Source organism: Dendrobates tinctorius, unplaced genomic scaffold (assembly GCF_039654945.1).
Source record: "Dendrobates tinctorius isolate UK_male_01 unplaced genomic scaffold, ASM3965494v1 ptg000011l, whole genome shotgun sequence".
Classification (NCBI taxonomy): Eukaryota; Metazoa; Chordata; class Amphibia; order Anura; family Dendrobatidae; genus Dendrobates; species Dendrobates tinctorius.
The window spans coordinates 86,544,353-86,559,438 of NW_027361679.1; the positions used below are offsets into that span (position 1 = coordinate 86,544,353).

The following is a 15,086-nucleotide window of genomic DNA, read 5'->3' on the forward strand; positions in this document are numbered from 1 at the left end:
AATAGCTTTTTTGTTCAGTGAATGTGACCTCCTAAAGCTGCAAATTCCACAAATGAGCATTTTCAGTTCTGTAAAACATATCAAATGTTTAGAAATTCTACTGTGCATAATAATTTGGAACAGTACATTCTGAGTTTTTATTCATTATGGAGATTATACTGTTATCATTGGGAGGTTTCTTCAATAAAATTCGATGTATACTCTAACAGGTGAGGACGATTATTAGACTGACTGACATTTGCACCGACCAGTTAGGAAAATCAGAGAATATCATTTGCATAATAATTTGGGACACGGCATATATTGGTACACTGTACGCCGGAGCGATAGAACATATTACAGGTCGTTATTTTGTCCATGTGGGCATTTTCCAGCCACCACCATGGCGCCCAGCTGTGCACGTTCAGGTTTTCCACTTTTCGCTTTGCAGAGTGGTTACAAGAAGTGACTGCTCCATTCTCCGGGAGGTTTGGGGACAATCACTATTTTATATGTTCACAAACGCCGCAAAACGAAGTAAAAGGCGCCAAAGTGGCCATCAGGTGTGTTCCTGAGGCGTCTTCCTACATGGCGTCCTCCTGAGGTGTCCTCCTATATGGCGTCCTAGCTACGTACGTCGGTGTGCACGGAGCCTGGAGAATGTCAGTCACATGTCCGGAAATTAATCCGACCGCAGCTTTTATGAACTCCGGCGCAGCCGTGGATTCAGGGCAGAGCTGCTGCGCCTCCATGGCTGCACTCCTCTCACAGGAAGCCCCTGCAGCCTGCTCTCCCTGTGCCAGACATGTCTGTGTGACGTGCTATGTGCCACGGCCAGGTCTCCGGTGCAGTGTTTTCCATGTCCACAGTGTGGCGCCCTGCTTACAGCAGAAGCCCGGCTACAGTAATGAGCCCATTTACGACACAGGCCAAATACGACTCCTCCAGTAAAACAATAACCTCGCAGAGCAAGAAATCACTTCTGTGAGGGAAAAAAAGGTGGGTGGAGTCAAAGGCACGGGAATGTGGGGCAGAGACCTGTAGTTACTATGGAAACGACAGAGCAGCAGGCGATTGGTGAGACTTGATGTCAATCACAGCATCCCCGCCTATCCTGTGGCTTTGTATTCTCCTTCTTTCTTCACCGTCCTTCCTGATAGGAAGCTCCGCCTGCTGTACCCTTCGGATTGGTCAGATTCGAGGTGGTACAGTCCGGTATCCCGGCTGTGGGACCTGCAGGCGGAGTGTTCCATTAAGGAAAGAAGGGTGTTTGGGCCTAAGCTGGGCTTGTGGAGCCTTTCTGGATCCGTGCTTTTCTATTCTCGTTGTGCCGAGCAAGGTGCAAGCGCAAGAGGCCGATGAGGCGGAGGATGAGGCCGTAAGCACCTTGGAGACCTTGGGAGGAAGAAAGACGATCGGAATCTAGAGACATGGACAGTCAGGTACTGAAAGGTGAAAGTAGTGACCACTGCTGCCTCCTCAGTAGTAGTAGTGGCTTCCCATCATTGCTAGATGCTGAGTAACCCAGAATGGACTGAGGACAACTTCAGTACAAGGGTCACACCGACAATAAAGCCAATTATCTGTGTCAGGCAGCCCAGGAGGGGGGACAGTCAGGAATAAGGGCAGGATATGGCAAGTGGCGCGACCTTCAGTTAGGCTACCAGTAGTATGCTAACAGGCCAGGCTGCAGAACACAGATCTGGATCAGGGGGGGTCTGCAGAACACAGATCTGGATCAGGGGGGTCTGCAGAACACAGATCTGGATCAGGGAGGTCTGCAGAACACAGATCTGGATCAGGGAGGTCTGCAGAACACAGATCTGGATCAGGGAGGTCTGCAGAACACAGATCTGGATCAGGGGGGTCTGCAGAACACAGATCTGGATCAGGGAGGTCTGCAGAACACAGATCTGGATCAGGGGGGTCTGCAGAACACAGATCTGGATCAGGGGGGTCTGCAGAACACAGATCTGGATCAGGGGGGTCTGCAGAACACAGATCTGGATCAGGGGGGTCTGCAGAACACAGATCTGGATCAGGGGGGTCTGCAGAACACAGATCTGGATCAGGGGGGTCTGCAGAGCACAGCTCTGGATCAGGGCGGCTTCAGAAAACATCTGGAACAGGGCGGTCAGCAGGACACTGATCTAGAGCAGTGCAGCCACAGAACTTCTTTAGAACATAACAATGTACAGAACACTAATCTACAGTAGAGCAGGCTGCAGAACTGTGCTAGAAAAAAAAACAGTCTACTGAATACTGATGTAAAACAGAACAATCTGCAGGACACTGGGCTAGAACAGAACAATCTGCAGAGCAGTGAGCTAGAACAAACAAGCAGCAGGACACTGAGCTAGAACAGAATGAGCGTCAGAACACTGAGCTAGAGCAGAGGAGCGTCAGAACACAGCTGGGGCAGACGAGCAGCGGGACACAGCTGGGACAGACGAGCAGCGGGACACTGAGCTGGGGGGGAGACGAGCAGCGGGACACTGAGCTGGGGGGGAGACGAGCAGCGGGACACTGAGCTGGGGGGGAGACGAGCAGCGGGACACTGAGCTGGGGGGGAGACGAGCAGCGGGACACTGAGCTGGGGGGGAGACGAGCAGCGGGACACTGAGCTGGGGGGGAGACGAGCAGCGGGACACTGAGCTGGGGGGGAGACGAGCAGCGGGACACTGAGCTGGGGGGGAGACGAGCAGCGGGACACTGAGCTGGGGGGGAGACGAGCAGCGGGACACTGAGCTGGGGGGAGACGAGCAGCGGGACACTGAGCTGGGGGGGAGACGAGCAGCGGGACACTGAGCTGGGGGGGAGACGAGCAGCGGGACACTGAGCTGGGGGGGAGACGAGCAGCGGGACACTGAGCTGGGGGGGAGACGAGCAGCGGGACACTGAGCTGGGGGGGAGACGAGCAGCGGGACACTGAGCTGGGGGGGAGACGAGCAGCGGGACACTGAGCTGGGGGGGAGACGAGCAGCGGGACACTGAGCTGGGGGGGAGACGAGCAGCGGGACACTGAGCTGGGGGGGAGACGAGCAGCGGGACACTGAGCTGGGGGGGAGACGAGCAGCGGGACACTGAGCTGGGGGGGAGACGAGCAGCGGGACACTGAGCTGGGGGGGAGACGAGCAGCGGGACACTGAGCTGGGGGGGAGACGAGCAGCGGGACACTGAGCTGGGGGGGAGACGAGCAGCGGGACACTGAGCTGGGGGGAGACGAGCAGCGGGACACTGAGCTGGGGGGGAGACGAGCAGCGGGACACTGAGCTGGGGGGCAGACGAGCAGCGGGACACTGAGCTGGGGGGGAGACGAGCAGCGGGACACTGAGCTGGGGGGAGACGAGCAGCGGGACACTGAGCTGGGGGGGAGACGAGCAGCGGGACACTGAGCTGGGGGGCAGACGAGCAGCGGGACACTGAGCTGGGGCAGACGAGCAGCGGGACACTGAGCTGGGGGGGAGACGAGCAGCGGGACACTGAGCTGGGGGGGAGACGAGCAGCGGGACACTGAGCTGGGGCAGACGAGCAGCGGGACACTGAGCTGGGGCAGACGAGCAGCGGGACACTAAGCTGGGGCAGACGAGCAGCGGGACACTAAGCTGGAGAAGACAAGCTGCAGGACACTGAGTTGGGGCAGAGGAGCAGCAGGACACTGAGTTGGGGCAGAGGAGCGTCAGGACACTGAGTTGGGGCAGAAGAGCGTCGGGATACTGAGCTGGGGCTGACGAGCAGCGGGACACTGAGCTGGGGCAGACGAGCAGCGGGACACTGAGCTGGGGCAGACGAGCAGCGGGACACTGAGCTGGGGCAGACGAGCAGCGGGACACTGAGCTGGGGCAGACGAGCAGCGGGACACTGAGCTGGGGGGGAGACGAGCAGCGGGACACTGAGCTGGGGGGGGAGACGAGCAGCGGGACACTGAGCTGGGGGGGAGACGAGCAGCGGGACACTGAGCTGGGGGGGAGACGAGCAGCGGGACACTGAGCTGGGGGGGAGACGAGCAGCGGGACACTGAGCTGGGGGGGAGACGAGCAGCGGGACACTGAGCTGGGGGGGAGACGAGCAGCGGGACACTGAGCTGGGGGGGAGACGAGCAGCGGGACACTGAGCTGGGGGGGAGACGAGCAGCGGGACACTGAGCTGGGGGGGAGACGAGCAGCGGGACACTGAGCTGGGGGGGAGACGAGCAGCGGGACACTGAGCTGGGGGGGAGACGAGCAGCGGGACACTGAGCTGGGGGGGAGACGAGCAGCGGGACACTGAGCTGGGGGGGAGACGAGCAGCGGGACACTGAGCTGGGGGGGAGACGAGCAGCGGGACACTGAGCTGGGGGGGAGACCAGCAGCGGGACACTGAGCTGGGGGGGAGACGAGCAGCGGGACACTGAGCTGGGGGGGAGACGAGCAGCGGGACACTGAGCTGGGGGGGAGACGAGCAGCGGGACACTGAGCTGGGGGGGAGACGAGCAGCGGGACACTGAGCTGGGGGGGAGACGAGCAGCGGGACACTGAGCTGGGGGGGAGACGAGCAGCGGGACACTGAGCTGGGGGGGAGACGAGCAGCGGGACACTGAGCTGGGGGGGAGACGAGCAGCGGGACACTGAGCTGGGGGGGAGACGAGCAGCGGGACACTGAGCTGGGGGGGAGACGAGCAGCGGGACACTGAGCTGGGGGGGAGACGAGCAGCGGGACACTGAGCTGGGGGGGAGACGAGCAGCGGGACACTGAGCTGGGGGGGAGACGAGCAGCGGGACACTGAGCTGGGGGGGAGACGAGCAGCGGGACACTGAGCTGGGGGGCAGACGAGCAGCGGGACACTGAGCTGGGGGGCAGACGAGCAGCGGGACACTGAGCTGGGGGGGAGACGAGCAGCGGGACACTGAGCTGGGGCAGACGAGCAGCGGGACACTGAGCTGGGGCAGACGAGCAGCGGGACACTAAGCTGGGGCAGACGAGCAGCGGGACACTAAGCTGGAGAAGACAAGCTGCAGGACACTGAGTTGGGGCAGAGGAGCAGCAGGACACTGAGTTGGGGCAGAAGAGCGTCGGGATACTGAGCTGGGGCTGACGAGCAGCGGGACACTGAGCTGGGGCAGACGAGCAGCGGGACACTGAGCTGGGGCAGACGAGCAGCGGGACACTGAGCTGGGGCAGACGAGCAGCGGGACACTGAGCTGGGGCAGACGAGCAGCGGGACACTGAGCTGGGGCAGACGAGCAGCGGGACACTGAGCTGGGGCAGACAAGCAGCGGGACACTGAGCTACAATAATTTTTTATATAAGGAATAACGAGTGACACATGAACAGTAAAAACTGGCACACAGACTAAGAATGGATCTAGTACCCATCACACTGAAAAACAATCAAGAAAAAATATCTGATACTTGAAACTGGCCTAAAACGGATGAAAAAAGCCCACTGAGGGAGAATGGGCAGGCGACAAGCAGAAGACTAAGACAATGAGACAGGTTGTAACAAATGAGAAAGTAGCAGGAGACAGGACATAAGCCGTTATCCAAAATAAGGTAATTAGATAGTGATCAAATAGATCTAGACGTGAATAAATATACAAAAAGAAAAATAAGCAAAAGAATAGACAAGCAACAAACATAACTGAAGTGGTTGAATACAACAGTTCTGTGACTGAAGGAGAAAGAATTGGACATGTGAAAATGGACACAGTGTGACAGCTATGAAGATTCAGAGCTCTACATACATGTCTGGAGAGTATGGGATATTCTCTAGTGAAGAGCAGGCTTGGTGCAAGTGAGTGGGGCACTTTACAGTAAAGCAATAGACCAAAAAAGAAGAAGGTGAGGGATCAAGACCAAATGAATGGGAAAAACACCAGCGGAGCGCATTGGGCAGCCATGCATCATAGACTTCTGGACCTTGAAACGGGAAACACAGATGTGTGAAGCTGGCCTAAGTACCGACCGGCCTCAGGCCCAAACTCAACAGCCTTATATATGCCTATGAGGCTTTTGAATCCTATTTAGGATAACCACACCCAGTCTGTGCATTTCGGTCTGTTCTAGGACCGTGAAACATGGATGTGTTAGATTTGGCTAATGGCAAGCAATGATACGGCATGAAGATTAATATCAGTAGCAATGTATTAATTTTGTTGGATGAGTATAGGGACTAATGTTAGAGTTCATTATTGACTCAATAAGATATGCCAGCTATGAATGCTGCTTATTAATTTGGTGTCAAATCAGCCTATAGCGCTTACTGTATTTTTCAGACTATAAGACTCACCGGATCGTAAGGTTTTAGAGAATTAAATTAGAAAAAAAAATTAACAAAAAATGTGGTCAATTCGGTACTAATATCCCTATCCTGGTATATATGGTCCCCTCACCCCCATCCTGGAATATATGGTCCCCTCATCCCCATCCTGGTATGCATGGTCCTCTCATCCCCATCCTGGTATGCATGGTCCCCTCACCCCCATCCTGGAATATATGGTCCCCTCATCCCCATCCTGGTATGCATGGTCCTCTCATCCCCATCCTGGTATGCATGGTCCCCTCACCCCCATCCTGGAATATATGGTCCCCTCATCCCCATCCTGGTATGCATGGTCCTCTCATCCCCATCCTGGAATATATGGTCCCCTCATCCCCATCCTGGTATGCATGGTCCTCTCATCCCCATCCTGGTATGCATGGTCCTCTCATCCCCATCCTGGTATATATGGTCCTCTCGTTCCCATCCTGGTATGCATGGTCCTCTCATCCCCATCCTGGTATGCATGCCCCCCTCATCCCCTTCCTGGAATATATGGTCACCTCATCCCCATCCTGGTATGCATGGTCCTCTCATCTCCATCCTGGTATGCATGGTCCTCTCTTCCCCATCCTGGTATATATGGTCCTCTCATCCTCATCCTGGAATATATGGTCCCCTCATCCTCATCCTGGAATATATGGTCCCCTCATCCTCATCCTGGAATATATGGTCCCCTCATCCTCATCCTGGAATATATGGTCCCCTCATTCTCATCCTGGAATATATGGTCCTCTCATCCCCATCCTGGAATATATGGTCCCCTCATCCCCATCCTGGTATGCATGGTCCTGTCATCCCAATCCTGCTAAGCATGGCCCTCATCTCTATCCTGGTATATATGGTCCCATCAGGAAAACATTAAAAAAAAAACTACCACACTTACCTTCCTGCGCTCCCTTGCATCGTCTTTTTCCAGTACGAGCAGCTGATTTATGCTCGTTAGCAGCACATGGCAGTGACATCATGCACTGCTTACAAGCTGAGGACAGCTGCTGGAATACTCACCTCTATGCCTGGACTATGTGCATGGAGAGCAGTAAATATTTATTGCTCTTTAATAGCAAGCACAGTGTTAGCCGCAGCCGCCGGCTTCCTGCAGCTGCCGGACGGTCACGTGTGCCCGCTACTAAAGGGAATGAATATTCACTGCATTCCATGCCTATGGAAATGGAGAGAAGTGAATATTCTTTGCCTGGAAGCCAGCTGCTGAAGCTAGCAGCATGTCCGCTGTTAAAGGGAATCTGTCACCTACCCTTTGGCGGGCGATGAAAACAAGGTCGGTCTGGTCCGATGGGCGGTGTTCCCGATGTGTGCCGCCTCCCCATCCTTGCCCGCCGTTCGCAGGTTATTGCTGAATTGGCGTAGGTGTACGCCATTTTTTGCGCACGCGCAGTATGCTTTGCCCAACTGCGGGCAAAGTCGAAAAGCCGGACTGCGCATGCGCCGGTTAACTAAGCCCCGGAACACAGCAAAGTACTTCCAGGGCTTAGTTAACAGGCGCATGCGCAGTCCGGCTTTGCCCGCAGTTGGGCAAAGCATACTGTGCGTGCGCTAGCTATGAATGCTTAGCGCACGCTAAAAAAATGGCGTACACCTACTCCAATTCAGCAATAACCTGCGGACGGCGAGCAAGGATGGGGAGGCGGCACACATCGGGAACACCGCCCATCGGACCGTACCGACCTATTTTTCATCGCCCGCCAAAGGGTAGGTGACAGATTCCCTTTAAAGAGAAATGAATATTCACTGCCCTCCATGCCCATGGGCGTGGACTACAGTGAATATTCATTTCTCTTTAGCAGTGGGCACAGGAGTTAGCCGCCAGCTCCAGCCCTCTGTAACCTGCTGCCGCTCCCCCACCTCCCCATCCCAGCTGGTACATCCGGACTATAAGACGCAAACCTCGTTTTGCTCTACATTTTTGGACAAAAAAAGTGTGTCTTGTTGTCCTAAAAATACGGGAAATAGGTTTCTGGGGCTGAGAAGAAAAGTGTGTAGTCACCCTGTGTAACTGCAGACCGCTGAATCGTGACAGTGTTTAACGCACTCACTGTTATGATACCCTATGCAATCAGGCGGTCAAATGATGTCATGTATGCGACTTGCATAATTGTTTTCACGTGCCAACTAGAGTCTCAGCCACTTCTTTGAATATCAGTCCGGAGTCATACTACCGTGTAACACGGTCGAGTGCTATGCGATAAAACATCACATAGCACTCGACCTAGTGTTACTCCATGGTGCAGCTCGGATCTGCTATTATTTACTCATGTTGATTCTGCTCACTCACCCCTATACAAGTCTATGGGTGTGAGTGACACATCGCACTGCACTCGGATGTCACCCGAGTGCAGTGCGATTCCCGCTGGCAGCAGAGGAGATGGAGAAATTACTTTCTCTGTTTCCTCCACATCTGTACTGAGATCCCATCATGCAAAAGGATCGAAGTACAGTAGTATGACACTCGGCTTCCGTGAGCAGGAGCCAAGGGTCATTGGCATATTCCATCCGATGCTCTCACGCTAGTGTGACTCCGGCCTTACTGAGAGAATCGGCCGAGTCTCCAGTCAGTGCGTGATCGCCCACTTGTGCGGACAGAGGAATCGTGGTAGTGTACACCTCCTCACACTGTCACAAAGAATGACTGCAGACTTTTCTTCTCAAACGCCTCTAGCTTCTGTAATCTACAGATGGATTGTGCAGCGGAGCTGCCATAGGGTCATGGGGAGCACTGACTGGCAGTGGCCAGCCCATACTCCAGACCTACCACAGCACTTACAATGCCACTGTGGGAGAAATTTTGGTGAAAATAAGAAGAGGCAACAGAGTGGGGAAATGGGGAGGCGGTGGCAACATAAAGGAGAGCACAAGTTATACATCAAAAATGTTTAGTCATTTTCATGTCTATAGTGGAGGCACGCTTTAAAAGGGACTTTGTCATGAATTGGAGCCTAGTTGTGTGGTTGCAGCCGGGTAAGTGAAACCTTCAAAATAGACTCCTGATTTTAACTATGGGAGTGATGGTATTGCTTAGAAAGCATGGAATTGGCATTATTATCTTTAGGCTGGAGTCACAAACGTATAAAAAGTCTGTCCGATTCTCACTGCCGAGAGTCGCACGAGTGCAATGCCAATGTCCTGCGAGTGTCATCTGAGTACAGTCTGATTCTTCACACCTAGCATGCGATTTACATCCGAATGCTATCCAATTGCAATGCAATGTTAACATGAGCTCTTATATACAGTAATTCTCTGTCATTTACACATCATTTTCAAAGGAAATATTCTTCAAAACACACATATATATATATATATATATATATATATATATATATATATATGTATATATATATATATGTATATTATATTGAAATATAATCTATAAACTTCTGACAACATGCCTCCAAATTTCCAAGCAATAAATTTAGTATTTTTTTTCTGGCAAAGAAAAATGGTCAAAATTTTTAAAAAGCACAGTGCTTTCAGACCGCAAATGACGCAATGAAGACAAGTTCATAATCATTTAGAAAAACAATACTAGTGTTCTAACTCAGGAAGAGTTCAGAAATCAATATTTTGTGGAATAACCATGATTTTTAATCACAGCTTTCATGCGTCTTGGCATGCTTTCCACCAGTCTTTCACACTGCTACTGGCCAAAAATGTAAGCAGTTCTTTTTTGTTTGATGGTTTGTGACTTTCCAGCTTCCTCGTGATTACATTCCAGAGGTTTTCAGAGGGGTTTAGGTCTGGAGATTGGGCTGCCCATGACAGGGTTTTGATGTGGTGTACACAAAGAAAAAAGGAAGAACCAGCTCACCTTAATAGCCTGTGGTGCGGGGAAGCATGGAAACCATGGAGTCATCGCGTAGGTACAATAGAAAAAGGAAAAGAGTTTTCCATCTTCCAAAAAATCCAAATTTATTGCAGATAAAAGCAAAGTCACACAGGATACAGCTCACATGATAGTGAATAGAGCAATCATGCTCTATTCACTATCGTGAGCTGTTTCCTGTGTGGCATGGCGCATTGTCCTGCTGTAAAAAAAAACAGTCCTCAGAGTTGGGGAACATTGCCTGAGCAGAAGGAATCAACTGTTTTTCCAGGATAACCATGTATGCGGCTTGATTCATACATCCTTCGCAAAGATTAACTTGCCCAATTCCAGCCTTGCTGAAGCATGCCCAGATCACCGATCCTCCATCAAATTTCACAGTGGGTGCAAGACACTGGCTTGTACACCTCCCTAGGTCTCTGCCTAACCATTAGACGACCATGTGTTGGGCAAAGCTGAAAATTAGACTCATCAGAGAAGATTACTCCAGTCCTCTATGGTCCAATCCTTATGGTCTTTGGCAAACTTCAGCCTGGCTGTCCTTTGCTTCTCATTGATGAAAGGCTTTTTTCTAGCTTTACATGACTTGAGCCCTGCCACTAAGAGCCTGTTACGAACTATTCTTGCCGTGCACTTCACCCCAGTTGCCATTTGCCATTCCTTTTGTAGGTCACTTGATGTCATCCTGCAGTTGCTGAGTGACATTCAAATAAAATGATGGTCATCCCGGTCAGTGGAGAGTTGTTTTTGCCGGTCTGTAGCTTTTTCAACTCCTTTGGCATGGTTAAAAGTTATTTTTTCATCCCTATTACTTTTGGGATATTACTAGCACTTGTTTTGCCATCCAGCTTGTCCTATTGCAAGAGGATTGTGAACACCACAGCAGGGTTTCTTTTTATACTTTCCTTCATTAAATAAGATTTGGTTCAGGTGATCACCTAATCAGAAGCACATTAAGTAGAATGAGGTGTCCTCTGGTTGGAATTCAACTGACACTGGAATGGAATGGCTGTCAGACATGTAGAGAAGTGGATTTTTATAAAACTGTGCAGTGGTCTCTTAATTTTTGTCAGGTATATAATATGGGTGATATGTGTGTGTGTTTCACTGACATCTGTATATCTATATAATCTACGTGAATATATCTATTTTATCTATTCTATTCTAACCTGTCACTCTGCGATTTTACTGTATACAACAGATGAATTGCTGGCTTATATTCTCTCTATGTAAATTTCTAAGTGACAGTAAACTTTTGAACGGTAGTGTATATATACACTGTGTGTATGTGTGTGTGTGTGTATATATATATATATGGGGGAAAAATGCTGAAAAAAACGCTGAAAGAAGTGACATGCTCCATTCTTCAAAAACCAAGCAAAGCACAAAACCCTGATGACAATAACCAAGCTGTATGCAGATTACGGAAATCTCATAGACTTTGCTGGTACTGTAAAAAGCAGCTGAAAATTTTGTATAAAAGCAACGTTTCAAAAACACCCAGTGTGAACTTACTCTTAATTTTGACTCCGGAAAAAAGATAAACTTGAACCTGATTGTTAGGATGGCAAAACACGTTGCTAGAACAGTTTTATCAGTAAACTCGGTGAGTAATAGGATAAAACGTTAAGTTTGCAGTGGAGATTTAGGAGGTATTTCCAAATCTGCATGTGAAAAGTGCAAATAGTTGTGTTAAAGGTAATCCGTCACCTCATTTTTCGACTATCAGCTGCTGGGACCACCATCAGGGTCTTATCTACAGCATTCTGTAATGCTGTAGATAATCCCCTGATGTAACCTGAAAGAGAAGAAAAACAAGTTAGATTTTACTCACCGGGGGGCGCAGTCTGGTTCGGTGGGTGTCGCGGTCCGGCGCCTCCCTTCTCCCTGACCGGACCTCGGGGTGAGTATAATCTACCTCATTTTTCTTCTCTTTCAGGTTACATTGGGGGCTTATCTACAGCATTACAGAATGCTGTAGATAAGCTCCTGATGGCGGTGGCCACATCTCATAGGCCAAAAATGAGGTGACAGATTCCCTTTAAGCCGAGCAGTGTAAAGGGTGAGATCTGCTGTATAAATTGACATGATTCGGATTTAATTAGAAGAGTTTTGGATATTCTCTGGAGCCTGTGCTTAATATTGCTACAGATCTCTTCCACAATCCTGCCTGTGCCCCATGTGGGCAGCCTTGATAACAGGTTTATTCGTGATGGGCCTCTGTATCTGGATCCTAGAACTGTATGTAATTCTGTGCTGATCTTTCCACAGTGCACTGTTCAGGTGAAGCTGGAGCTGGGACACCGCGCTCAGTTGAGGAAGAAGCCCACTCCTGAAGGATTTACGCATGACTGGATGGTGTTTGTTCGAGGCCCTGAGCAGTGTGACATACAGCATTTTGTAGATAAGGTTGTGTTTAGGCTGCATGACAGCTTCCCTAGACCTAAGCGAGGTGAGTGACCATTTTTATTTTACAGATGCCTTATCATTAAGGTGCTCTAGAAAGTAACCGGGCTGCTTACAGTGCTCTCCGTTGAGCACTCGACAGGGTTTCCGTCTGAATCCCTAATAAACAGTATTCCAACAGAAATCGCAACGTAGCGCTCAGCGGAGAGCACTATATGCATGCTAGCTATACCTGTATGGTTTTGAGTGACCTTCTGTATGTTATTCCTCTGGAGATTTTAATGGATGGACAGGCCCAAAACTTAAGGGCTTGTCACACTAAGCGATATGGTTTTGTGATGTAGCAGCGATATTGCTAGCGATATCGCTATGTCTGATACTTACCTCCGCCGCTGGTTATTGCTGATCGCGAGAGAACAGCCTGGGCCATTTCTTGTCGTCAGCTTCCTGCTGTGGCGACGCGGGCGGGAGGACGTTAGGATCGCCTCGTCTGACAAGTAAGTAGCGACCGCCGACCGCTGTTATGTCGCTGGTGAGATCTGCCTGTTTGGCAGCTCACTAGCGACCACTTAGCGATGCACCAGAGATCCTGACCGGGTCATATTGTTGTCGGGATCGCTGGTGCATCGCTAAGTGTGACAGTACCTTTAAAGCTCCTTCCCTGGTTTTTATAAGGAGATATATCCTGTTGTGACTTAGAAATTGTATAGTTCCAAAACATTCTCCATACAGTGACTGTAATCAGTCCCTAGCACATTGATTGGCAACCAGCTCCGCAGAGTGTGTGTGTGACAGGATGTCAATCCATGTGCAGGATGTGATTACAGTCGCACTCACTGTGTGCTGAGGAGTAACTGTAACCGATTCCTGCTTCCACCTCAGCAACTGTAAGCAAGCGGCTGCAGGGAGAATGTAGCTTAATTTTCTCCTTGTAAACCCTGTTTCAGGATGCCAGCTACAAATGATATACAGTAGGGGAAATAATTATTTGATCCCTTGCTGATTTTGTAAGTTTGCCCACTGACAAAGACATGAACAGTCTATAATTTGAAGGGTATGTTAATTTTAACATTGAGCGATAGAATATCAAAAATAAAATCCAGAAAATCACATTGTATAAATTATATAAATTTATTTGCATTTTGCAGTGAGAAATATGTATTTGATCCCTCTGGCAAACAAGACTTAATACTTGGTGGCAAATCCCTTGTTGGCACGCACAGCAGTCAGACGTTTTTTGTAGTTGATGAGATTTGCGCACATGTCAGGAGGAATTTTGGTCCACTCCTCTTTGCAAATCATATCTAAATCATTAAGATTTTGAGGCTGTCACTTGGCTACTCGGAGCTTTAACTCCCTCCATAAATTTTCTATGGGATTACGGTCTGGAGACTGGCTAGACCACTATGTGCTTCTTTTTGAGCCACTTCTTTGTTCTCTGGTAAATGGGCAAACTTACAAAATCAGCAAAGGGATCAAATACTTACTACCCCCACTGTACACACTATTTACATGCAGATTGCCAACATATCTGCATTAAAAAGGTGTTTTTGGAAGTGTCAGGTTCCCTTTAAGAAAAGAATGGAAACAAATACTTGAGAAATGGCTTTATATGTGCGACATCTCGCTGTTTTCCTAGTGATGTTTTGTAGTAGTTAAATATGCGGTAGTCCTGTTGTTTTGCTCTTAATGCTGCATTGTTATTGTAATGCTCTGATGCCCTGTCCTGTGTTTGCTTTGGTAGCATGCAAAGAACCACCATACAAAGTTGAAGAATCTGGATATGCTGGCTTCATTTTACCTATTGAAGTGTACTTCAAGAACAAGGTATAATGTGACCATGTACCCTTACATTCATATTGGAATATCAGTCTAGGATTCTGACAGTTTCTTGTTCTGCAGGAAGAACCCAAGAAAGTGTGTTTTACATATGATTTGTTTCTGAATCTGGAGGGAAATCCACCAGTTAACCATTTACGCTGTGAGAAATTGACGTTCAATAATCCTACCAAGGAGTTCCTCCGGAAATTGCTGAAAGCTGGAGGGGTGAGTGCATGTGAATTGCTCTAAGACCTGGTAATAGGTGTACCTTTGCGCTGTATAGACATGTGAGGAGGGCACAGTCATTGTATTAACGCTGCTTCAATACTTATGTCATTGTGGACTATTACCATATAGCCCACTGTAGGGTGCAAAGCACTACATGTCAGATATAACTGCTGTATATTTGATTCTGAATATAACACAAATGTCCAAGATAAGATGTAATAAAAACCTATTATAGACTTTAGTATACCTGATTTTTATGGAAAGTTAAAGGGGTTGTCTGGTCTTAAGCCCCCGTCACACATAGCAATCTCGCTAGCGAGATCGCTGCTGAGTCACAAGTTTTGCCGGTTATCGCTGATCGTCCTGGAATAGCCAGGACATTTTTTTGATCACTAGTCTCCCGCTGGCCAGCACGTATTGCTGCGTGTGACAGGCGGGAGATCAGCGCGCTGGTAACTAGGGTAAACATTGGGTTTCTAAGTAGCGCGCGTCACTTAGAAACCCTCTGTGTACCTTA

The 15,086-nt window shown here is 49.7% G+C and overlaps 1 protein-coding gene across 3 annotated transcripts in view; it reads left to right on the forward strand.

Moving 5' to 3' along the window:
- Positions 1–678: 678 nt before the first annotated feature.
- MLLT1 (MLLT1 super elongation complex subunit) overlaps positions 679–15,086 on the forward strand; it is a 49,758-nt gene continuing 35,350 nt past the window's right edge. For 2 of the 3 annotated variants that reach the window (XM_073544246.1, XM_073544256.1), the window contains exons 1-4: positions 1,131–1,421; positions 12,386–12,566; positions 14,265–14,347; positions 14,423–14,566. In XM_073544246.1, the coding sequence (XP_073400347.1) occupies positions 1,410–1,421; positions 12,386–12,566; positions 14,265–14,347; positions 14,423–14,566 (420 nt within the window). In that variant the 5' untranslated portion in view covers positions 1,131–1,409. Of the gene's footprint in view, positions 979–1,130; positions 1,422–12,385; positions 12,567–14,264; positions 14,348–14,422; positions 14,567–15,086 lie in introns of those variants that run through there. The other variant, XM_073544263.1, reaches the window with a different exon arrangement.